At 43.1% G+C, this 24,349-nt stretch overlaps 3 protein-coding genes across 4 annotated transcripts; 2 read left to right on the forward strand and 1 right to left on the reverse strand.

The window, feature by feature from the left end:
- The first annotated feature begins 1,144 nt into the window (after positions 1-1,144).
- On the forward strand, positions 1,145-15,128 carry LOC114768017 (matrix-remodeling-associated protein 5). Of its 2 annotated transcripts, XM_028960048.1 has the most exons (7): positions 1,145-1,291; positions 2,543-2,756; positions 3,100-3,229; positions 6,010-6,400; positions 7,782-9,920; positions 10,764-11,652; positions 12,995-15,128. In XM_028960048.1, exons 2-7 carry the CDS (start codon positions 2,551-2,553, stop codon positions 14,901-14,903), a joined length of 5,664 nt encoding a protein of 1,887 aa, XP_028815881.1. In that variant the 5' UTR covers positions 1,145-1,291; positions 2,543-2,550; the 3' UTR covers positions 14,904-15,128. The 2 variants fall into 2 exon arrangements, with proteins under 2 accessions (XP_028815881.1, XP_028815882.1); XM_028960049.1 differs by lacking the exons at positions 1,145-1,291; positions 2,543-2,756 and adding an exon at positions 3,994-4,092 and having other exon boundaries at positions 3,099-3,229.
- A 64-nt stretch (positions 15,129-15,192) lies between these two features.
- Positions 15,193-17,757, forward strand: rab33a (RAB33A, member RAS oncogene family). Its single transcript, XM_028960676.1, has 2 exons — positions 15,193-15,830; positions 16,100-17,757. Exons 1-2 carry the CDS (start codon positions 15,609-15,611, stop codon positions 16,544-16,546), a joined length of 669 nt encoding a protein of 222 aa, XP_028816509.1. The 5' UTR covers positions 15,193-15,608; the 3' UTR covers positions 16,547-17,757.
- Positions 17,442-22,958, reverse strand: pofut4 (protein O-fucosyltransferase 4). Its single transcript, XM_028960674.1, has 4 exons — positions 22,824-22,958; positions 20,629-21,314; positions 19,196-19,818; positions 17,442-18,815 (listed from the first exon to the last, which is right to left on the reverse strand). Exons 2-4 carry the CDS (start codon positions 21,310-21,312, stop codon positions 18,668-18,670), a joined length of 1,455 nt encoding a protein of 484 aa, XP_028816507.1. The 5' UTR covers positions 21,313-21,314; positions 22,824-22,958; the 3' UTR covers positions 17,442-18,667.
- Positions 22,959-24,349: the final 1,391 nt, after the last annotated feature.

The raw sequence follows: 24,349 nt of genomic DNA on the forward strand, positions 1-24,349 counted from the left end.
GAGGTGGCCAAGCGGGTCCGAATCTCGATCCGCCAAGGTGCCACTGAGGTGCCACTGAGCAAAACACCGTCCCCACACACTGCTCCCTGGGCGCCTGTCATGGCTGCTCACTAAGGGTGATGTTAAAAGCAGAGGATACATTTTGTGTATTACACCTTTTGCTGTGCTGCACTGTTTCACAATGACAATCACTTCACTTTCACTTTACTTGTTGATGGCTGCCCACCTAATGAGCAGACAGTTTTATGGAGATTTAGTTGTAAGATTGAACATTTTTTTCTTTTAAGTGAAAGTGAAGTGATTGTCATTGTGAAACACTGCAGCACGGCACATGGTGAACACAACTTAATGTGTCCTCTGCTTTTAACCATCACCCTTGGTGAGCAGAGGGCAGCCATGACAGGCGCCCGGGGAGCAGTGTGTGGGGATGGTGCTTTGCTCAGTTGCACTTCGCTGGCACTTTGGCGGTTCAGGACTTGATTATGGTCCACTTACCAACCTGCTATGCCACCTTTTTTTGTATTTGTCAGAATCAGAGCTCAGGCCGGCACTAGCAGACATAGCAACAGTGGGGGATTGTATGTAGGAGGGGACAAGGAGGACTACAAGGATACAAAGACACTTAGGCAAGGTGGGAAACGGCACGATGGTGTTTGAGATGTGGGATGGTATGGCTGGAGGTGAGGGGGAATGTGGACTGTAGCTGGGTAGCGTTGTTGTGCAGGGAGAAGAATACTCCGATTCAGAAGGGGTGAGTTACCCAATAGGCCACCATGTCACACCTCTGGCCACACTACCTCATTCTCACTCTCACTACTCATCTCCGGCACCTAATCACCTCATCATCTTCTGCACTTCATCAGCCCTGTCCTACTTCAACCTCTCTGCAAAGACTGCCCTCGCCTGTCTCTTGTCACCTTAAATGGTAAAATGATGGTAATCTGATCTCTCAGTCACTTCTGGTACAAACTTCAGTGGAAAAGAAACTTTGATGCAGGTAGCAGCACTAAGTATCTGAGGCAGGAAAAAAGGAGAAAAGAAAAGTGAAGGAATGCTGAAGGCGGGGCATTCCTTTTTCTTGGCAGGCCACAAGGAAACAACACTGACAGGGTTAAACACAAATCCAGATGTGGCTCCACTGGAAGAGCTGCAGGAGCTGCAGTGTTCCCCATGTTCTCTTTTCCCCATGTTTCTCTTTTTCTCTTTTCTTCAGGGCTTTAAGGTTTCGTTTGATTCTGAGGATTTTTGTGCTTCAGTACAACCTCACAGAATCTGCATTGCAACTGGTAAGGTGAGTAATTTTTAGTTTTTTTTTAGTCCACCACCCAGCCTTGATATGAAATCAGCCTTAAGACCCTGATTAGGCACTGATATGTGGCCAATATGTTTGCTCCATTTAGTGAAATAAAAACTGGATTGTTCTAGAGTGAAAGAAAATGTAATCTTCAATGACTATCTTTTAAAACAGGATTGGTCTGTAGACATATGGAGTTTTCTAGAATTAAAGAGTGTAAAGCTCTGGACCTTCATATCTTGCCTTTGATGAAGTAATTAGAATTGCACAATTGCCACATAATCTTGAGATATATAAAAAAGCAGGTTCGCTGTGTGCATATTAAAATGTATAACTAATATTCATATATCAATCATTAAGTAAATGTGAAGTGATTGTGATACACTGCAGCAGAGCACACAACAAAATGTGTCCTCTGCTTTTAGTGAGCAGTAGGCAGCCACGACAGTTGGTCGGGGAGCAGTATGTGGGGACGGTGATTTGCTCAGTGGCACCACAGTGGTTCGGGATTCGATTACGGGGCCGCTTCCTTAACCACTAAGCCACCACTGCCCCAAGTTTTCAAATCAGATAATAGATGTCAATATACAGTGCCCTTACTAAAAGTAGTTGAAACATGGATTTAAATAAGCAAATTCACAAGAACCTGTCATGCCAGGATGAGGCCTGAGGTATAAGTGAACAGCATAAAAAGGAAACGGTACAGGGGCCATCAATACTGAACTTTCTAATGTGGATTAACACAGATCAACCAAAGCAGACAAGCGAGGTGGACGTGCTTAAATAATGATGTAATCCAGAATAGTCACAGACACATAAGGGAAACCTCCTCTCCTCCAACGTCACTAGCTTCCTGACAGACAGGAAGCAGAAAGTAAGGCTGGGGGAGACCACTTCTGAAACACGGTCCCTCAAGGACTTGTCCTCACTCCACTGCTCTTGTCCTTCTACGCCAATGACTGCACCTCCAGCTGAACATGGGAAAATTGGAAAATTAAAATGGAAAAGAAACGTGCAGTAGTTTGCCTTGAAATTCTCTGGTGTTTTTTACAGTGTAAAGAAAATTATATAAAATTAAAAGACACAAATGTGCCACTAGTACAGAATTCAAGAGGTTGTATAGAAAATTTTGGGTTGAACAGAATCCTGCATAACTGGACATTTGTTAAACTGTAAATTAATTATTCCTACAAGAGTTGTTGGTTGCTGTGGTGTAGCATCTGCTGATGTTTCTGCCTTCCAACTCAGATAATGGCATGAGGAACATGGCCTCACCAGGGGTCCCTGCTGCTAGGCTGGTGGCACGACTGTGTCTACTGCTACTGTGCCCTAAGATGGTGTCCTCACAGCCCTGTCCCCAATCCTGCAGCTGCCCGTCAACTCGAGAGGTCCACTGTACCTTCCGCCACCTTACCTCTATTCCACAGAACTTTCCCAAGGACACAGAGAGGGTTAACCTTGGGTAGGTGCATTACACAACATCAGTTAGCATTTTCCATTCTATCACAACTCACAACAAATTCTTAAAGTAGTATATTGTTAATAATCTAAATGAATGTTGTTTGCTTCAGTATGAATTTGTATCTGTGGGCACTTGTTTCACAAAATGAAAAAAAAAAAAGTTCCAAAATGGTCCTAATCCATGCTCTGCCTTGAATACAGATATTTGATCATATTGCAATATGAACTTGAAACCAAGCCACAGTGGCATAACATAAAATGACTCTACACTCTAATACACATTAAAGTATTATGTAATGTACTGCTATATTATATTAACAGCTGTCTTTCACACAATCTTTCAGCTATAACAACATTGAGAACCTGAAGGCAGCAGATTTGAAAAACTTGTTGAAATTGAAGATTCTTATGTTGCATGGAAATAGCATCACATCAGTGTCTTCTGGAGCATTTTACAACTTGTATTCACTCCAGGTGAGATCTTTCACTGAACTGCAGACTTGTGCTTGACATAAGCAAGCTCTCCCTTAAAAAAATCAACCCATACCATGTCCTACACAATCATATATAGTCAAGATATTTAAAAGGACAAAATGTGGACATCTGATGACAATGGAAAAGAAAAAAACACTTAATATCTATTTTACATACTGAAATGAAAAATATAGCATTTACAAATATGATTTATGAAGGAAATACTAATACATAATATATAACAATGGGAAGAATTCACGCAAATTAGGAATTAAGAAGCTCTGTAATCATCAAGAATCTATTGGTTGTACAGCACCATACCCCAGCCTTCTGTCATCCTCCTTGCCTGGTTGCCATGCTGATTCACCCCGGTGTGCTGCTAAGCCCATTTTTCCATCTCATGGCTCATCATAACAACACAAGACTTTGTAGACTTACTGAGATAATTTGGCCAGTGGAGTTAATGGCAGTGGAGTTAATGGCAACTTATTTTTCTTCTACTTTTGACTACAGCTCATTGTCAGTCATCACCATTTCCCCCTTCTTCCTTATCATCCTCTTCCACACCAACTACCTGCATGTCCTCTCTCACCATATCCATAAACCTCCAGCTTGCTCCTTTTCTCTTTCCTGGTACTGCCATCTTCAGCATCCTTCTCCCAACAGTAACTCTCCTCTGTATGTGTCCAAACCACCGCCATCTTGGAATTCTGACTTTGCTGTACCTTGTTAATACATTGATTCGTGATCCTGTCCACCCCCAGCGCAAATCTCAGCATCTGTAACTCTGACAAAAAGGCAGGAGGCAGGGCTGAAGGTGCCAACCCATCTCCAACCCATATACTGTACAGTGACAAGAAAAAGTATGTGAACCCTTTTGAATTTCATGGTTTTCCACATTAAGATGAACATTTAACGTTAATCTGCTCATTCACACTCATACCCATACAAAATAACTTCATAACTGTTAAGATGTTACAGTCGTGGCCTCACGGGTGGCCTAGCGAATCCCAAAACGCCGTCCCCACACTGCTCCCCAGGCACATTTCATGGCTGCCCACTTTGTTATGGGTGATGGATTAAATGCAGAGGACACATTTTATTGTGTACACTGTGTGCTGTGCTGCAGTGTTTCACAATGACAAAATTACTTCATTTTCACTTCAAGATGGGTTTTTCTACAGGATTGTACAGCCTGAACTTTGGATGTTAAACCCTCGTCCATGCACAGAAATGATTGAATTCATAGGCAAGGCGACGCGAGTGTACAATTTAGTGTATAACTAACGCATCATAACTCCACACACATGCCCTTATTCAAAGTGCTTTGCAATGAGTCTTGCTCAGGGACACAATGGTAGTAAGTTGAACTTGAACCTGTTACTTTCTGATTCATAGGCAAGTGTGTTACCCACAAGGCCACTACCACCTTATTTATATATAGTATACATATAATACACCCTTGCTTTGGGCTTTAGTGGGGAGTACAGAGAGCCGTCAAGTCCTGGCTCCATTTTGTCAGGAGGTCAGCTATCTGTGGTACCTGGAGTCATGATTATCACTTAATTTACAAGAATGACCCTTAACCCCCCCCACTGAGGAATTTTTGAGGAGAATGTTTGCTTTTAGCATTTTCCCGGTTGGAATGGTTGGACACTATACAAGGGGGGTGCCCTTGCAACTGCATCTCACAGAACATCTCACAGGACATTGTCCAGTAAATTTCAGAACTGATTATCGCTCTCTATATGACACACAGAATGTGGGTGTATGATATGGGAACATTATAGTTTCTGGTAATTATCACTTCAAGGTCATAATGCCAAGTATCATCTAGTTCAAAGGAGAGTGCGCTTACAGTCTGTTTAATGTAGATAATAAGTAACAAAGCCTTGCCTAACTGTGACCAAATCATAACAGACCCATAGGTTTTCTCATTAGAATGTCTATTGCTTGGAAGATGATTGTTTCCATTTAGACCTCACTTCTGCTCTCTACCCTTCCACTCCTCCTCCTCTGGAAATGCCTCCTCTTCTTCTTTGACCAACAGTCTAATATCTACTAGCACCCTGTTGGCTAATAATTCTGGTGGAATTGTTCACAATGGCCTGAACCAATCTGGTATAAAATATTCTATGGTAGTCTGTATAATTGATATGGCAAAAGTTTTCCACTGGATGCTCTTCCTGAGCCTCCCCATTTATCCGGCCTTGAGATAAGCACAAAGAAATTTCCCAAGTGGCCAGATTGATGGCAACATATGACAAAATTATACAGGAACACTACTGAACACAATTAAGGCTAATAGACAAGGTACAAGTGAAAGCATACAACATCTGAGCACACAACATGGCACTCAAGCACCAGTATAGCAACCTGGGACAACCTAAAAACTATGGTACTAATTTTTATTATCTAAGAATTTGACAGCAGTAAATGGTTGGTTCATGATAAAAGCCATGAGAAATGTTACATTTGGACATTTTATATCTATTTTATTAAAATAGGAAATGATAAGGGGATGTTATAATGAAATTAGGAAGGTTCTTTGACTGCCACTGGTTACTGTGGTTACAGCACTACAGGAAACTTGAAAGTTTTTTTGTCTGTAGAATGTAGAATGTAGCAATGGGGCAGTGGTGGCCTAGCAGTTAAGGAAGCGGCCCCAAAATCAGAAGATTGCCAGTTCGAATCCCAAGGTGTCACAGAGCAAAGCAACATCCCCACACACCTTTACACACCTATTCTCTGTATAAATGTCACTGTTGCTTGTTTTGTAGGTGCTTAAGCTAAGCTACAACAAACTGAAAAGCATCACCCCAAGTATGTTTGAAGGGATGACAAAACTAGTGCAACTTCATTTGGACCATAACCTCATTGACTTCATACAGCCCTACTCATTTATTGGACTTACATCACTGAAAGTGCTGCAGTTAGAAGGAAACCAACTGAGGGACCTTCACCCACATGCATTTGTCACCATCTCCATTTTGAGAAATTTCATAAGCTCCAGTCTTCGACAATTGCACCTCAAAGACAACAGCCTGGAATACATTCTGCAAGGTACACTTAAGCCACTGAGCAAGCTGGAGGTCCTTTCTCTCCATGGCAACCCATGGATATGTGACTGCAAACTGAGGGGGCTGCTGGAGTGGAATGAGAAGAATGAGGGTGAGGATCTTTGTATAATCTCAGTTATTCATGAAGCTGCTCATTGAAATTGACCCCTTATCAAAATAACAATTCTAACATCAGTACAGTAAACAAGACACAGTATTATCAATATTCATAGAGTGTGAGAATATTCAGTAGCTCAATGATAGTCAGATGATAATTCAGTTGAAATTTAAAAGTAGAACAAAGCGCAATGCCCAATATCTGAAAATGAATTAGAAACCAAAACAGAATCATATGGATACATTAATTGTATGCTTATAACAACCCAGCCACTGGTGATGCAGGTGACAGTGTATTTCTAGGTGCCGGGCTCCAACCCGGGTAAATGGAGAGGGTTGCATGTGGAAGGGCATCCGGCATAAAACCTTTGCCAAGTTCATTGTGCGGACAGCCAGACCGGCTGATCCGCTGTGGCGAGCCCTAATGGGATCAGCCAAAGGAAGGTGGTGACAAATTCTAGGCAGAATTCTTTCTTAATAGATTTCTATGAGAGAAGTGTCTCAGTATGCAGAATAATTTAATACAAATTAGATTTGATCCTTATTACATCTATGACACCAATATGCCCATGATTAACAATGTGCTGTTTTAATTACAGCACATTCAGAACCTTTATAGAGGCTTGTTTTATAGAGGCTTGTTTGCTTATTAGAATGTTTTTAAATTAAAATAATTTTTAGATCTTATTTTTATTTATATCATTATAATTTAGAATAATAATAAACAAAAGCAACAAAATATAGCTCCCTATTTCTAGCCCCAAGGGGACAACAAGGCATTATTCTTCTTATCGCTGTTTCAGTAAACTGAATGAAGTGAAACACAGAGCTTGAGTGATTTGGTTTGCACATGAATTTGGCCACTTTTCTCATATCCTTCCAGTGTCATTCATTTGCAGCATCCTCACAATAATTGGATGAAGGGTTGGGCTATGAGTTAGGCAATAGTGTTAGAGGCTTGTGAACTTTGCAGGTTTACTATTCACTATACGAACCTTTGTGTGTAAAAGTATATGCATTTTTCGTATTACTTTTTAATATAGCATGAATTAGGAATTATTAGTTTCTTATTGCAAGTATTTTGTTTTTATTTAATTAAACAAAATGATGTCAAAAGCTGTGACTAATAGATTTTTTAATTACAATAGAATAGTGGCATCTCTAATATATATCTTCATACCTAAAAAGTGATGGCTTTTATAACTTTATCAACAGATCTGCTTTCACAAAAATAAATTGTTGCTATTTATTATTTCACAATTGTTTTACTCCAATTATAAAATATATATTATTCAAAAAACTACATTATTAAAAAAATGTTATAAATGTTAATGATGACTGCACATAAATATTAATGATGCATTTTTTTTTAACAGGTGTTATTAAGTGCAAAAAAGATTCTGGTAATGTTGAAAACTGTGCTGATTGTTCCTCGCCACTGTCCCTCAACAACAGCCAAATCTTCCAGCTGACACCAGACCAGCTAAGCTGTCAACGACCTTCTCTGGAATCTCCTCTGAAAACCACAGACAGCAGTTTTTGGGAGGAAACAGAAACAGACCTCCCATTCACCAAGCATCTGGAGAAAGCATTGGGTCACCTGACCTTTGCACTGTCTGACGGCCATGGGAACAATGGACATGTTGCCTGTGATGTGCACCAAGCAGCTGAGAGGACATCCGTGGTTTGGGAGACCATTGGGACTTCTGGAAAGGTGGTGGCCAATGTGACTCTGTCAGCTTTTCTGGAGTGTGAGGTTGACAGGGATGGACTGAAAAACTTGTGGAGCCTCGTTGCTTACTATTATGACAGACCTGCCATTTTAGAACGAGGCACAAAGTATGAAAACACTTCTCAGGCCACTTTCCAATACTCCCAGGTACCTATGTCAGATTCTCCTTACTTCACAGACCTCAAAGGGCAATTAATGGCTGAACCTGCATGGCTCCTACAACACAGGGTTTCCATTCAGCTGAACAGACAACGAACCACCTCAAAAAAACTGGTCTTGAACTTTTCCACCTTCATTAGCAGACTTGTCGATGACATGGCAAAGCCAGATGACACTGTGTCTTCCTGGGCAATGATTAAACGCAGTGGGCCAAGTCAAGTCCAGTCTGTACTGGAAGGTTCGGCGGTGAGCTTGGAGTGTGACATTCTCAGCTCAGGCCATCATGCTGTCCAGTGGGTGTTTTCTGACTCGACACTTCAGGAAGAGTCAGTCTCAGAGAGGCTCAATTTCAAAAATGTGACTTTGTCTGACTCGGGTCTTTACCATTGCCTTGTTCAGAGTGGAGAGGACATTGATTTGCTGCCTTTTAGGCTAACAGTAGTGGAACGTGAGATAAGCCCAGGCTCTTTAAATGGCAAGCAGGTGTCAGTGGAGGCTGGAGGAGAACTTATACTTTACTGCTCTGTGTCCTCACCTCAGCCCAGTCTAACCAGCTGGTTCCTTCCACAGGACCAGATCTTTCATTCAGTGGGGTCAAGAGGCAGAGTCTTTGTATCCCAGAACAATACGCTGATGATCAAACCGGTGACTCATGAGGATGCTGGTCAATATAGGTGCTTGGCAGCCAACATCTATGGAGTCAACATGCTGTCACATATGGTTGTAGTTACTGGGGAAAGAAAAAAATCCTCTGGAGTTATACTGTTGGACAGTGAAGATGAAAATGATGGTTCAGGGTATGAGGAAACAAGGTCGCACTATGGAATGGACACAAAGCATAATATTCCCATTCAAATTTCTCAGAAAAAGATTAAAGGAAGCGCAAGAGAGACATTTAAAAAAGCAAATAAGTCTGTGAAACAGGTCGACCCCAGCCGCTGGGCACAGTTTCTGGCTAAAGCTAATGCTAAAGCGCCATCACAGCATACAACAGGAGCATTTCAACCACAAATAACCCCCACAGCTTCTACTCTAGATCCTGTTCAAATGATCCCAGTTGAAACCAGTACAAGGACACTTAATTATATACAAACTGAACCTTCAATAGGAATCAATAAGAACATCTTGATTGGAATGAAAAAAGACTCTGTAACCACTCAGTCATCAATGCAACATCCGCACCAAATAACGAGACCTGAAGATGACTTAACCAGTTTGATTTCCTCGCAGAGAAGGAGACCACATTTTAGACATAAGAGACCACCACTGTGGAAAATAAGGCCCAGTAGGCCTTCAGCAAACGCAGCAACAGTCCAAACTCCTTCTACTGCAATACCAAAGCCCACTCTGCAACTGCATCAGGAGCCAAATGTACCCGGGATGCCTGTTACTGCCATGACAGTCTCTGTGGCCCCCATCAACAGGGTGCAGCAAAGGCCCTCAGCACCCCAGACAGAGCGCACTATATCCCCCTTCACAAAAGCAATGGATCCGGGGGTGAAGCCACGCATTACCTTGATCAAAATCAATAGAATCTCTGCCTTTGCAGGCACAGATGTCAATCTGCCCTGTGATGCCACTGGTGACCCAGAACCCACAGTATCTTGGACTAAGGTTTCCACAGGTATGTTCAATATGATGAGTAGACAAATAGGAATTGATTTTTTTTTTATGTTTAACTATAAATAAACATTATTTATAGTTGAACATAAGAAGTTACAAAGGGGATGGAATTGTTAAAGGACTTTGGCATTAAAATGGAATTAATTTATTTCCCGGTGAACATATTCTCTTGTACTTTATGCTTAGTGTAGGTTTTGAGTATGATAATTATATTATGACTTTTGATTACAGAAATAATGTCAAACTGCATTGAAGCTTATATTGACCCTATAGTTGTGGTTATTCTCACAATAAGAGAGCTGTTTTTCAGTCAAACATTAAACCAAATATTAAGATAAATTACGCACTTAAAAGAATATTGTGGAGAGAAATGTAATATTATATAATATAGACAACAACAACAACAACAACATTTATTTCTTATATAGCCCAAAATCACATACAGTATGTCTCAATGGTCTTTGACAGGCCCTACAGTTGATACCCCCCACACTTGTCCCTTCTGCACACAAGATATAGAGAAAATCCCTTGATCCTAGCTCAATTTAATTTTCATCCTTTTACATTTACATTTAGAGCATTTACCAGACGCCCTTATCCAGAGCGACTTACAATCAGTAATTTAGGGTTAAGTGTCTTGCTCAAGGACACAATGGTAGTAAGCGGGATTTGAACCCGGGCAAGTGTGTTACCCACTAGGCCACTACCACCCTTTTAATCATGTAAAGCGTGAACATGTAAAAAGGACATGCCAGCACACTGTGAATCTATTCATTTTGTAATGAGAAATAAACACATATGATGTAATATACATTTGAATTTGATATTGTTTCATCTCTTACAGGGGCTACAATCCCAGCCAACACAAAGCATGGACAAAGGTTTGAAGTTGTTAAGAATGGGACCTTTATGATCCGGATGGTTCAGTTACAGGACAGAGGACAGTACATGTGTACAGCACAAAACAAACTGGGTTCTGACCAAATGGTGGTTAGTCTTGCTGTAACAGCTCAGCCTCCAAAGATCATTAATCCTTTGTCAAGAAACTTCTCTGTTAATCTGGGCATGTCTCTTAACATGGACTGTGTGGCTGTAGGAAAGCCACAAGCACAGATTTCTTGGATTCTGCCTGACAGGACCTTCTTGAGTGAGCTGGGAAGCAGCCCCATGGCCTCCCTTCTGTTGAATGGCACCCTCAGGATCCAAGCAGTCAATTATTCCAGCAAGGGGGATTACAAGTGCATTGCTAGTAATGTGGCTGGTGCAGACACCACCACCTACCATGTCCATGTGGTGGCTTCACCACCCACAATCGATGAAGAAACCACTGAGAATGTTTCAGTACCCGCAGGTGGAGCTCTTTACATGCACTGCACAGCAAAGGGTGAACCCCTGCCTGTCCTTCTGTGGAAACTACCGGACAGTTCATACCTGAAACCCTCCCAGTCTCTCAGCAGACACCTTTTTGTCTTCCCCAATGGAACACTTCACATTAAAAGTGTCACATTTATGGATGCAGGAAAATATGAGTGCACAGCAACCAACAGAGTGGGTTCTGCCAGACGGGTTCTTCAGGCTGAAGTTTTAACTCCCAGGCAGGTTGCTCTACAGCAGCAGACTATAACAGTAATATACGGCTCAACTGTGTACCTCCGATGCCCAAAATCTATCTGGTCCCATCAAAGCATTATTTGGAAGCTACCATCCAAAGAACTACTAGAACAGCACTACAGGTAACTCATTCGAAACCATCCAATGTAATGTTATTTAATGTGTGTGTGAATGTGTCTAGAATATTTATCAAGAAATTATCAACTTGTCCTCATAATGTCGTGGAGAATTTGGAGAGTGAGCCTAAGTCTACATCTAAATCTTCTTCAGAAAAAAGACTAAGTCTGAAAAATAAAGGAAGTCAAGGAATTCTTTTAATAAGGAAGTACATCGCATATTGCTCGACCCAACATGGCCTTTAAATACAATATTAATTAGGTAAGGTACATTCTACAAGGGGCATTCCCCCAATATTACCCCAAACAATTGATTTGTCCCAGATACCTTGTTGAGTTAGCCAGCAGTATTCTCAATGTATGACCGATGACCAAAAGCGGAAATGGCCACGCAGGCCTTTACTGCCTTACAACCCTGTGGTGTATTTAGCAGCTACTGAAAGTGAATGAGTATGAAACATAAATATAATATTAGCAGGAAGAATATTGCATTGATTTTGCACTGAAAACTGCAAAAATGACATGACGTGTATAGTTGACATGACGTTTATAGTTTGGGGGAAATTGTCTTGTTTTGTGTAGTACAAACAAAACATGTAGTGCATGCAAAATGTCATGTCAAATACAGATTAATAAACCAAATGTTTCCGATGTGTTACATGTTCCGTCATAAAAGGTCCCCTATTATTTATTTGTTTATTTATTTATTTATTTATAGGTCTTAGTGGTCCCCTAATGCTGCATATGAAGTCTCTTTCCTAAATTCAGCCTTTGTGCAGAATTACTGCCACTATTAGCCAGTCCCATAATGAGATTTTCTCAGGATTATCATTTAATTATCAGTAAATGCAAATGAGACTCATTTTTACATCCAATCACCAAGCAACTGCACTGCTTTGAATGTTTGGAAGCAATGACAGTCGGTGGAAATAATGTTTTGGGGGAGGGGTGGGAAATTCGGACAAAGCATGAAAAACAAGAGGTAATCTTTCCCCTAATGATGACATAAGGGGACAAATTCCAGATCTGACTGGCTGAGCTGCCGCTCTCTGAACAGCAATGCAGAATGACAAAAACACTTTTTACACCTATCGCCATTTCTAGCCACTACAGGACTCTACAGGACATGCTAGGGGAACTTGTATTAATCTTAAATAGTCTCACTAAGTAAGATGTTCATAATAGGGGACCTTTAATCATATTAATGAACTGGACTGAATTACAATGTGCTGTGGTAAATTACTTAAGTTAAGAAAAGTTAAGAAAACTAGAACTAAAAAAAATATTTTTGGATGTCTAATTTAAAAATAAGCATGTCTAATATATAATGCTTTCAATATATTTTCAGCCCTGAAGGACCTGTGACTGCATTTCCTAATGGAACCTTGAGAATCAGTGCCCTGACTGAAAAAGATTCAGGCAGTTACCACTGTCTGACCCAAAAGCCCAGTGCTCAGGACATTAAGGTTTTTCATGTGGATGTCCTTATGGCATCTCCAGAGATCAAAAACTTCGGAAATGCACATAGAAGAGTTGCGTCTGGGGACAATGTTCTTGTAGACTGTATTGCCTCTGGTCATCCCAACCCAGATGTTTCATGGACGCTTCCAGATGGCACTGTGATCAAGCATGATTTTAATTCAGAAGTTGGCATATCCAACACGCATCGGTATTTTGTCTTTGTTAATGGAACGCTGTCTCTGAAGCAGTCAGACAAGCAGGATGAAGGAGACTATACGTGCTATGCCAAGAATGCTGTAGGACAAGACAAGATGAAAGTCAACCTCAGAGTGGATGCAGACTCTCCTAGAACTTCCTTTAATGACCAGGTATTTATTCAGGCAGTGCTTGGAGAGTCAGCACACATTAAATGTGATAGTAGTATAGACTCTGCACTAAGTGTGATATGGCTGTCACCCAGCAATCACATCATTTCATCCCCTTCACCCCGATACCAGATTTTGAGCAATGGAACTTTGGTGATTGAACAGGTAACTTCAGCAGACAAGGGAATGTATGCTTGTGTGGTCAGAAAATCATCAGGAGATGACATTCAAAACGTGGAGCTCCGGGTTGAGGCTAGGGAACCACATGTTAGTCGAAAAGTCAAGAAAAGCAGTGTAAAGGTCTCAGCGTTGGCATACCAGGCCATTGTGCTGGACTGCAGAGCAGAGGAGATTCCAGAAGCACACTTCACCTGGACCACATCCCATGGTCTGACTTTACCAGCACCATACTCAGATGGCAGGTTCCAGGTTCATAAAAATGGGAGTTTGGAGATACGTGGAATAAGGAAGGCTGACGAAGGACAATTTGAATGTGTGGCAAAAAATAATTTTGGTCAAGCAGAGCTCACTGTTTATCTTGAAGTTTCAACTCTAGCTGAAAAGCCTTCCTTTCCGATGCCAAATATTGAGATTTTACCCATAAAGCTAGATGGCAATGATATCTATTTGGAGTGCCCAGCAACGGGAAAGCCAACACCAGAATTTACGTGGTTTCTTCCAAACAGTACCATGTTATCACCTAGTACCAGGCTGCAGAGATTTGTACATGTCCCAGGGAATGGGACTTTGCTAATCGCCCGGCCGGTAGCTGCTGACAAAGGGATTTACCGCTGCTTGGCAAAAAATGTCGCCGGCCAATCAGAAAAGCAGTATGAACTACAGCCTGGAAGGAAGCCCCAGGTCCGAGGAAGTGGAGGTCCTCTGAAGGTTTCTTATGGACAGTCTCTCAACATGCCATGTACTGTGGATGGCTGGCCATCAGCTTCCATTACCTGGACGCTCCCTAACGGCCTGAGCTTGGTAAAGCCGCAGGTAATTGGTCGAATTACATACCTTGCAAATGCGTCGCTGCACATTAAAGACTCAACTGCAGCTGACAGAGGGACTTATACCTGCAAGGCCACTAATGCGTTCGGATCATCTATCCAGTCCTACGGCCTCACAGTCATCGTATTCCCACCTCAAATCACAAACACACTTCCTTCGATCTTGAGAATTGGCAGGGGACTGCCGGTCACCCTGCGCTGCATAGCAACTGGCGTTCCCACACCTGACATTTCCTGGACCTTACCTGGACGGACCACACTGGTGCCCAGCAGTCGCTTCGTGGCGCAGAGAGGAATTCACATGACAGAAGATGGCAGTCTGGTCATACAAGACCCAGGGCTCATGAACTCGGGGATTTATAAGTGCAATGCAAAAAATGCACTTGGAATGGACTTCAAAGCAACATATGTTCAAGTGATCTAAGTTGTGATGTAAAATCAAACAGCCAGTCCACCAGTGTAGTGGGGAAAGATTACGTCTTTTTTTATATTGCATAATGGTTGAGAAAACTGGCGATTGAGAAACTGTCAGACGCATTTTTTTTTAATAATAGGACAGTGGTGGCTTAATCGGAAGGTTGCTGGTTCGTAAGTGAGCAAAGCACTGTCCCCACACACTGCTCCCCGGGCGCCTGTCATGACTGCCCACTGCTCACCAAGAGTGATGGTTAAATGCAGAGGACACATTTCATTGTGTGCGGCGTGTGCTGTGTTGCAGTGTTTCACAATCACTTCACTTTCATTTCATAATGCTGTATGTCCTAAATGAACAAAATGAAAAAAGGCTTTTCACTTCTATGGTAAAAATATAATTGTGAACACAATTGTGTATTTTTCATGGCATCTTTTCAAAAGCCAGTTGAAATAAATGAGCCAGTATACACACACACACACGCACACACACATATATATATGATATATATTATATGATATATATCAATATATCAAGCATATTAATCAGTTCCAGCACAGTTTAAAGTGGAAATTGAATGTATCGTTGGAATATGAAAAATTAAAGGTAAAGGATAAGTCGTCTTTGCGCGTTTGTATTTGTATCCGGGCGTGTCTCTTTGTCCTCGGCGCAGGATGACCCCCTTCCCCCGTCCGCAGCGCCGCACAACACGCCGGGATGGCGGAGGAAGAGCCGGCCGGGAGGAGCGGAAGCGGCTCGGCGTTAGATCACAGCGTGCAGACGCGAATATTCAAAATCATCGTCATCGGCGACTCGAATGTCGGCAAGACCTGCTTAACCTTCCGCTTCACCGGTGGGAGCTTCCCGGAGAAGACCGAGGCCACCATCGGTGTGGATTTTCGGGAAAAGGCAGTGGAGATCGAAGGAGAAAAAATTAAGGTGGGATGCTAATAATAATCATTTCAATAATCACCCAGTATAATAATAGCAGATAACGGATCTCCCTGCATCCTTTATTCTAATGCTTATAAATTCTTCATACAGACTGATCCAGTCATTTAAAGATATTTCACATAATACATGCCAATAAGCCTAAATATGTAGACAAAACTGGTGCAGTAAATATGATTAAAGGAGGGACATGAGTGGCGCTTCTTTTATCATTTTTAAGGGAAAGCGTGTATGACGTGGAGGCTTATTGTGTTCAGGTCCAGGTATGGGACACCGCCGGGCAGGAGCGCTTCCGGAAGAGCATGGTGGAGCACTACTACCGCAACGTACACGCCGTTGTCTTTGTTTATGATGTCACCAAGATGGCGTCCTTCCACAATCTGAAGACATGGATTCAGGAGTGCAATGGCCACCGTGTGCCATCCGCCGTGCCACGAGTTCTGGTGGGCAACAAGTGCGACCTGGTGGACCAAATCCAAGTGCCGTCCAACGTGGCGCTCAAATTTGCAGACGCTCACAACATGTTGCTATTTGAAACCTCGGCCAAAGACCCCAAAGAGAGTCAGAATGTGGACTCCATCTTCATGTGCCTGGCCTGTCGGTTGAAGGTGCAGAAGTCTCTTCTGCACCGGGATGTAGAAAGGGAGGATGGAAGAGTGCGGCTCTCCCACGAGACTGAGCCTAGAAACACTTGCCCATGCTAAGGCCCGGACCGCATCCTAGAAAAGGCCAGATATGCGTTGTGGATCAAAGTCATTCGTGATCTTACTGGATCATACCAGTCAAGTGTTTAATCGTGGGGGTTTATCAACACGGCCATCAAAATGAGAACAGTAGAGATACCTGGACCAAATATCATCCCTGCTAAAGTAACGCCAACAGGTCCCCTGATTCAGTCCATTCTCACCACGGTGATGCGGACTACGTTTCATTCTGCACGAATCATCTACCGTGTTCTCGCACTCGAGTTCTTGTGGGGCAAGATGGTATTTTGCAATCTTGATATTAATGAACACCCCACGTTGGCATTAACTGCTGGAACTGTGACAACGTGGAATCTTGTGAGTGACAAGGCTCGTAAAGGGTCTAGTGAAGCCACGTTGCTCCCTCACCAGTTTTAACTTCACTGTAGACACACAACTGTGATGAGTTTGTGCTACTACTGCCTTTATATAGTCATTTTTTTTAAATGCTGATATATTATGATTTGTTAGTACAGTTCAGAACATTCTCTATGTACTCTATGTGCCTGCAACAATTCATAATAAATTACCATTTTAATCTGCACTTGCTGATGCTGTAGATTTCATCATTGTATCTTGTCTTTCACATCTCCCTGTTCAGCTCCTTTTGAATTCTATCCATGTACGCGGTACCTTTTATTTGTGCTGCGCCCCATTAAATCTGGACCTCCACCAACCAAAGCATCAAACTGATGGCAAGTGTGACAGGAGAAAAAAAGAACATACTCGAGGGCTGGATTAAACTGGATATATAAGGACTTGTTTGTCATATTTCACACCAAATGCCAATAAAGACCAAGTATGACAGCACATTAAATACATTTTAAGAATTAATTAAACAGACCAGACATAATGATGCATTTGTGGGTTTTATTTTCTACAGATTTACTGCCGTATAAAGTGGACAAAATTCCACAAATGCAATGTGACCCATAAATTCACAGGAAATTATCCATAAAAGTTTAAAGCCCATTCCATGTCCATAAAATACACCATATTTTTGTGAATATGATTTTATGCATTACAAACAAAATACACATGTGGATACTGAAACATTTGTGGAATTACAAAGACAAATGCATATGTGAACCATAATATAATGTTTGAGGATTGTCTTGTGTGAGTTCCAAATAATAAAGTCCAATAAAACAGTCCCTATCTTTATTTTATAAGTTCCGGCGTGTGTGTGTGTGTCTTTGTCAATAAGATGCTCACAGGGCATTTTCACCTGGAATCAGGTCGGTCTCAGTGTACACATTGCCATAGTTGGAAGCTAGTGGTGAACAATTCATCTGGGATCTGAGATGGATCTGATTTGAAGTCATTCAAACATTGATCATGTCTCCTTTAAATGTGTCAAAAAAAAAAAAGATTCCTTTATCCACATAATTCAAGGTAAGGTCTGAAACAGGATGCTGGAAATGTACCCCAGCATCCCATTTGCTGTTTTAACTGCTTCCCCACACCGATAGGTTATTTATGTAAGTATCAACATACACGTCCAAATCATAATCCTTATAAGAGTGTGAACGTTGTTTATGCAGACACTCACAATGACACTCACTAAAACGTGTCCTCTGTATTTAACCCCTCACCCTTAGTGAGCAGTGGGCAGCCATGACAGGCGCCTGGGGAGCAGTGTGTGGGGACGGTACCTTCAAGATGCGGCATTCCTTAACAACAAGCCACCACTGCCACCTACTAAATGTTATAATCCACCTAGTGTGCACGCTTTTGGATGGCAGGAGGAACCCGGATGAGAGAATGCAGAGACTCAAGCCGGTCTTGCTCTGCTTCCTCTGTGTTCACTGGTTATCTCCCACCATGGCAGGTGTAAAAATACAGCACTCAGACTTCCTATATTTTTCATGGCTATGCATTTCATATGGCCTGGATATAATCAAAGAGAGATCAAAAGCCTTGTTTAAAATCTTTTCAGACTGTGGGGAGAGAAATAATTCATTAGCCAGGTGCCGCAGGACAAGTTTAATGGACATTATGAAACCCTTCATCCTCTGACCTTTAAAGTGCAAATCGAGTCTGTCCAACATGTCAGGTGCCTGTGAGAGCCACTCCCCTGTTTCAGTGAGCCCCGCCTCTCCTGGATGCCAGTTTCTGCATGTGGTGCCAGAGCAGGCCGGGGTCAGTCTCATTGTGCCGCAGCAGAGACTCCAGAGCTGCTACTTGGTCCAGGCTCTGCCAGTAGTCCTGTGGCCACATCTGGAGCCACCTACACACACAGGAGCACAAATAGAACCAGTTTAACAGTCAACCAAGACAATAAGCCAATACTGATAATGGTGATTATAAATAATAATGAAAAAAAAGTCATGTAATATTATATCAGAGCTTGAATATTATGCAATAACTACAATAATGACATCATATTTAATTATTCATTAACATATATTTAAATAAAGTTTTCCTTATGGATCATGAGACAGAATAATAATAATTACACCAACATAGCGGCTGTTGTATTAGTAATATTGCAAAACTAAAAAATCTTGATTTATCATCATATCACTTTTGACTATTACATGAGTGATTTAATACTCAATGGTATAATCTATTCATGAAATAATGCACATCATCCAGTTTATATCCTACCCATCATTGGAAGGAAGGTGCTCCACCTCGCCGTAGCTGGGGTGGGGCATGGGGCATCCCATGTGTGAGTTGGTAGCCATTTTGGGCGGGGGAGCAGGGTGCAGCTGTGGATCGCGCCGGTGCTTCCTCTCTGCGGCCAGCCGTTTGTTCTCCTGGTCGCACACGAAGCACTCGAACCCGTTGAGGTAATTGGGTTTGCTCATGTCGTTGACCCCCCACTCCCGGTCCTGCATTCCCTGCAGCAGCCGCGCGTTGGTGATCTTTCCCGGACTCTTAAAGCGCAGGTAGCGTTCGTACGCCGCATCGTCCGCGTCCAGCGCCAGCAGGAACTCGGCCAGCTTCTGTGGGGACGGGAAGTCATCCACGAGGACGGCAGAGTGCGAATCGGGCAGCCAGTCGGCCACGGACGCCGAGCCACGGTACACCGGCACGCAGCCCTGGTGAAGGGGCCGCCACAACTTCTCAGTTATGTAGTCCGGGCAGAGGCCATTCTCCATGGCCAGGTGGAACTTGTACCGGGCCACGAAGGCCATGAAATGTCCCTCCTCACCAGTGGCGGTACTGGTGTCCTCCAGGTGCTGCGGCAGTGGCATGTTGTTCAGGCATTTGCCGTACGAATCGACCTAGATTAAAAAAATGTGGAGATTTAGTGAAGTGAAGTGATTGTCACATGTGACACACAGCAGCACACACAGTGCAATTTGTCCTCTGCATTTAACCATCACCCTGAGTGAGCAGTGGGCAGCCATGACAGGCTGCCCACCCGGGGAGCAGTGTGTGGGGACGGTGCTTTACTCAGTGGCACCTCAGTGGCACCCTGGCGGATCGGGATTCGAACCGGCAACCTTCTGATTACAGGGTCGCTTCCTTAACCGCTAGGCCACCACTGCCCCTGGACATATCAAGACAGAAAAAAGATGGATGACTAGGACACTGGGGACACTGGGGACGTCACAGATATCAACCCTCTTCTTCCATTGAAGAAATTGACAGATGATCGGAATCATGAGTCCTGAATAAATCTGGAAATTTATCATTTTTCTAGTTCCTTTCTGTGTCAGAGAGGGGTGGGAACAGGGAAAATGCAGTTAAAAAAAATGAATAATTCCTGTTGTGGGTGGTAGTAGCCTAGCTGGTAACACACTCGCCTGTGAACCAGAAGACCCAGGTTCAAATCCCACTTACTACCATCGTGTCCCTGAGCCAGACACTTAACCCTGACTGTCCCTGTAACTACTGATTTTAATCCTTAGTGTCTCCAGGAGGGGACTGTCCCTGTAATTACTGATTTTAATCCTTAGTGTGTCCAGGGGGGGACTGTCCCTGTAACTACTGACTGTAAGTCGCTCTGGATAAGGGCGTAAATGTTGTGGGCGCAGCAGAAGCCGCCGTGTAGAGACGTGTAAGGCGGGGACTAGTTTGACCGGCGGTACCTGGATGTACTTCATGAGCTCCTGGACGTATCGGTCGCGGTCGGAAGGGACGTCGCAGTGCGACTGCATGTACAGCACGGGCGCCAGGCCGGCTCGGCGCAGCCGGTTCTTCTCCCGCAGGGGCACGGCGGTGGGCTGGACCAGGTAGTCCAGGGTGGGCAGCCACTGCAGGGTGAGTGGGTAGTCGGAGCCGCGGCGGAACGTGGCCGTGTAGTTGAAGAGCCGGATGCAGGGCAGGTGGGACAGCAGGTAGTTGTTCATGGGTGACTCCTCGTGGAACAGAGCCCAGGTCTGGTGCGGCGGGCGGGGCAGGGGCGCCTCGTACGCCCTGAAGTCTGTGCCGTAGAAGATGATGGTGGACGTGCGCTTGTAAAGCTGCACTTTGCGGTTGCGTGTGACCAGGCAGGAGCTGAGGCCGCAGTCAATGCGCTCGGTGTCTCTGGGGAAGTGTGGGAAGATGTTCCCGCTCCACCACAGAATGATGGGCAGCTCCTTGTTTCCACGAGAGTCGTTGTTGCCCGGACCTCGGTAGGAGCCGACTGAAGAGAAGTCCATGCTGCTCAGAGCGTTCTGAGGCTGGAACGCCACCCGGTCTGCCTGGTCCAGAACCTCGTGGCTCCAGCACTGCAGACAGCGGAGCAGCAGCAGCCAGACAGCGAGAGACGTCTTGGCCAGTCCGCTCATCTCTTACAAACAGAGATACATTTATTGGAATTGGATATATGACCAGTGATGAAGTTATGGGAAGCACTGCTATGCTGACGATGCACAACTCATCTTCTCTTTTCCTCCTTCTGATCTACATGCTTCTTCCAAAATCTCTGCATGTCTAACTGACATCTCATCTTGGATGGCAGCCCATCACCTCAAACTCATCCTACCAAAATTGAATTAATATTCCACTGGCTCCCAGTAGCTGCACGCATTGACAAATGATCATGAGTCCTGAATAAATCTGAAAATTGATCATTTTGGTTTATTTTTCTAGTTCCTTTCTGTGTCAGAGAGGGTGGGAACAGGGAATATGCAGTTATAAAAAAAAAAAAATAATAATAATGAATAATAACCGTGAGTGTCTCCAGGGGGACTGTCCCTGTAAGTCGCTCTGGATAAGGGCGTAAAATACTGATGCTGGCCTACAAAGCCAAACATGGAGTAGCACCATCCTACCTCACAGCCCTTATTACACCTCGTACTGCACCTCGTATACTCCGAGCCTCCAGTACTGCTCGCCTCATTCATCCATCTCTGAAGGTAAAAGGAAGACGCTCATCTAGACTCTTCTCTGTCTTGGCACCTCAGTGGTGGAATGAACTTCTCCTCGAGGTCAGAACAGCTCAGTCACTGAGCACCTTCAAACGACAGCTCAACACCTTCCTCTTAAAGAATATTTAGAATAACTTGTAACTTTCTTCTTGTCTGACTTCTGTATAGAAACTACAACAGAGTGAATAAAAAGATTGTATTCATAGTTGGGGGTCCTAGTGAACCAGAACTGATCACTTCATCGATGGAAGCACATTGTAAGTCGTTCTGGATAAGGGCGTCTGCCAAATGCCTTCAATGTAAATGTATGATGTAAGTGGTGGATGCGGGGTTAAGAAGAGCGGTGAGGAACAGCAGTATCGTTCCAGGTCAGGACAGAGCGCCGCAGATGCCATACTTAATGTGTTCACTGTGTCATCGCTGCCCCTCCACTGATGTATTATGGGTTGGTGGAGCTGAAGTTGCCAGAATTCACGATGCTGAGATTTATGTTTGGGAGGACAAGGATCAACAGGAAAAGTTAGGTCTGTATTGTGTTGGTTTGGGAGAAAGTAGCTGAGGATTGAGCTACCAGACAGGAGGAAAAATAAGGAGGAGGTTTATGGACGTAGTGAGAGAGGACGAAGAAGAAGAGGAGGAAGATGGAAATGAAGACAGGGATCCGCTGCGACGTGGTCAAAATAGAAGATCACGTGACTTCAATTTCTCTGAACAATTCTCAACAATGAATAAAAACACTTTTTTTTAAAAGAAAAAATATGATGAGCGACAACTTATTAATAATAAAAAAATTATATCGAAAAAATTATAATGTTTCTGATGTTAACTAGTCCATTAATTTAATGTACGTACTTTAACTAAACCAAAAAGTAGTATATTGTACAGCTCCAGTCTAGACGATTCACGTCATGGCAACAAGCAAAACTTACTGGAACAAATCTCGCATTTGTCCAAAATCCAAGCTGCCCGGGAAAGCGGAGCCTGGAACGGTTCCTACCGTCCAACCTTCAGCAAGCTGCAGGCATGATGCCGCGGATCCGGTCCACATCTGCTCCCATACAAACAGGAAGAAACCGAGCGCTCTTCACTGGACCACAACTCGCGCTGCGTCCAGCGCCCCCTGGCGGCCTGGTGGCTGCATCGCAGCATCTGCTGAACACGGAGGCAGCGACACGACAGACGTATAGGTATGGTTCTATACAATAAGATAATTATTAAATAGATGTACAAGCGTGCATATTTGGATTTACGGCATTTAAACGCCACGGTCAATGATAAAGTTAAAAAATGTGGTATATTAGAAGGTTGGCCTAATTCATTAAGTGATGAAAGCATTTCCATAATTCCTTCCTGTTAACTTGAGCCCCAGTTGGGAGAAAAACAGTTGTTCATTTGTGCAACATTAGAACTCTGACATTCACTGTTTCCATATAATATTCAATTATATTGTGAACATGTCTTATGTGGGACATATCAAATCCCGAGCCAGCACCGTACCCACACACTGCTCTCCAGGTTCTTTTCATGGCTGCCCACTGCTCACCAAGGGTGATGGGTTAAAGGACACATTTCGTTGTGTGCACCGCATGCTGTGTTGTGTTTCACAATCACTTCACTTTCATATTGCTGATTTCCTCTACAGAGCACTACACATTTACATTTACAGCATTTAGCCGAGCGCCTTAGTAGGGACAGTTCCCCCGGAGACACTCAGGGTTAAGTGTCTTTCTCAGGGACACAATGGTAGTAAGTGGGGTTTGAACTTGGGCCTTTGTAGCCTTTTAGTTCATAGGCATGTGCCTAACTTGCTAGACTCCCTATATACAACTCCCTATATACAACTATCCTTCATGTCTAGTTGTCTGTCACAAAACAAGAAATGCACAAATTGGCCTGAAACCTCCAAAACATGTTAATCAAACCAGGTCATGTTCAGGCTAATAAAAAAGACATCTTATTATAATGAGTACAGATGCAAACATTTATTCATATGCAAAATAAAATTGCTCTGAACATTTATCCATCCGAATTTTGATACACAATTCGTTGAGTAAATAATTGTTGTCAGATCAGGTCTATGATTCGTGATCGTGGGGAACCACAGAAGGATCGGATTTGTTCTTGTTCTGTAAAAAGCAGATGCGTTGTCATATTTCATGAACCCTTTTCTGGGTTTAAATTCAGAAAAATGATCCGAATGCGACTTTCTCGGCCACCGTAGGCCAGGCCGGATGTAACTCGCTGTAGGTTTCTTGTAGAGACTCTCATTGACAAGTTTGCCCACTCTACATAAACTCTCCGTTTGGAGATCTGCAGCTGCAGTTGTGATTGACAAGGAAATCCCAATCTTGAGGCTCCACAAATACATTTGTGTCATTGCGGCTCGAACATGATACATATTACAAACATAACGGTTTATCTGTAACGCAATTGCATTAATAGAAATAACTATTTT

The sequence above is a fragment of the Denticeps clupeoides genome, chromosome 18 (genome assembly GCF_900700375.1).
Source record: "Denticeps clupeoides chromosome 18, fDenClu1.1, whole genome shotgun sequence".
In the NCBI taxonomy this organism is placed as follows: Eukaryota; Metazoa; Chordata; class Actinopteri; order Clupeiformes; family Denticipitidae; genus Denticeps; species Denticeps clupeoides.

Bases quoted from the DNA above. Each gene is read 5' to 3' on its own strand.
- pofut4 (XM_028960674.1), bottom strand. From the start codon at position 21,312: ATGAGCGGACTGGCCAAGACGTCTCTCGCTGTCTGGCTGCTGCTGCTC. The intron at 19,819-20,628 runs GTACCGCCGGTC...TTTTTAATCTAG, and splicing joins AGCTCATGAAGTACATCCAG to GTCGATTCGTACGGCAAATG. The intron at 18,816-19,195 runs GTAGGATATAAA...CTGTGTGTGTAG, and splicing joins CACCTTCCTTCCAATGATGG to GTGGCTCCAGATGTGGCCAC.
- LOC114768017 (XM_028960048.1), top strand. From the start codon at position 2,551: ATGAGGAACATGGCCTCACCAGGGGTCCCTGCTGCTAGGCTGGTGGCA. The intron at 3,230-6,009 runs GTGAGATCTTTC...CTTGTTTTGTAG, and splicing joins ACAACTTGTATTCACTCCAG to GTGCTTAAGCTAAGCTACAA. The intron at 6,401-7,781 runs GTGAGGATCTTT...TTTTTTTAACAG, and splicing joins GTGGAATGAGAAGAATGAGG to GTGTTATTAAGTGCAAAAAA.
- rab33a (XM_028960676.1), top strand. From the start codon at position 15,609: ATGGCGGAGGAAGAGCCGGCCGGGAGGAGCGGAAGCGGCTCGGCGTTA. The intron at 15,831-16,099 runs GTGGGATGCTAA...TATTGTGTTCAG, and splicing joins TCGAAGGAGAAAAAATTAAG to GTCCAGGTATGGGACACCGC.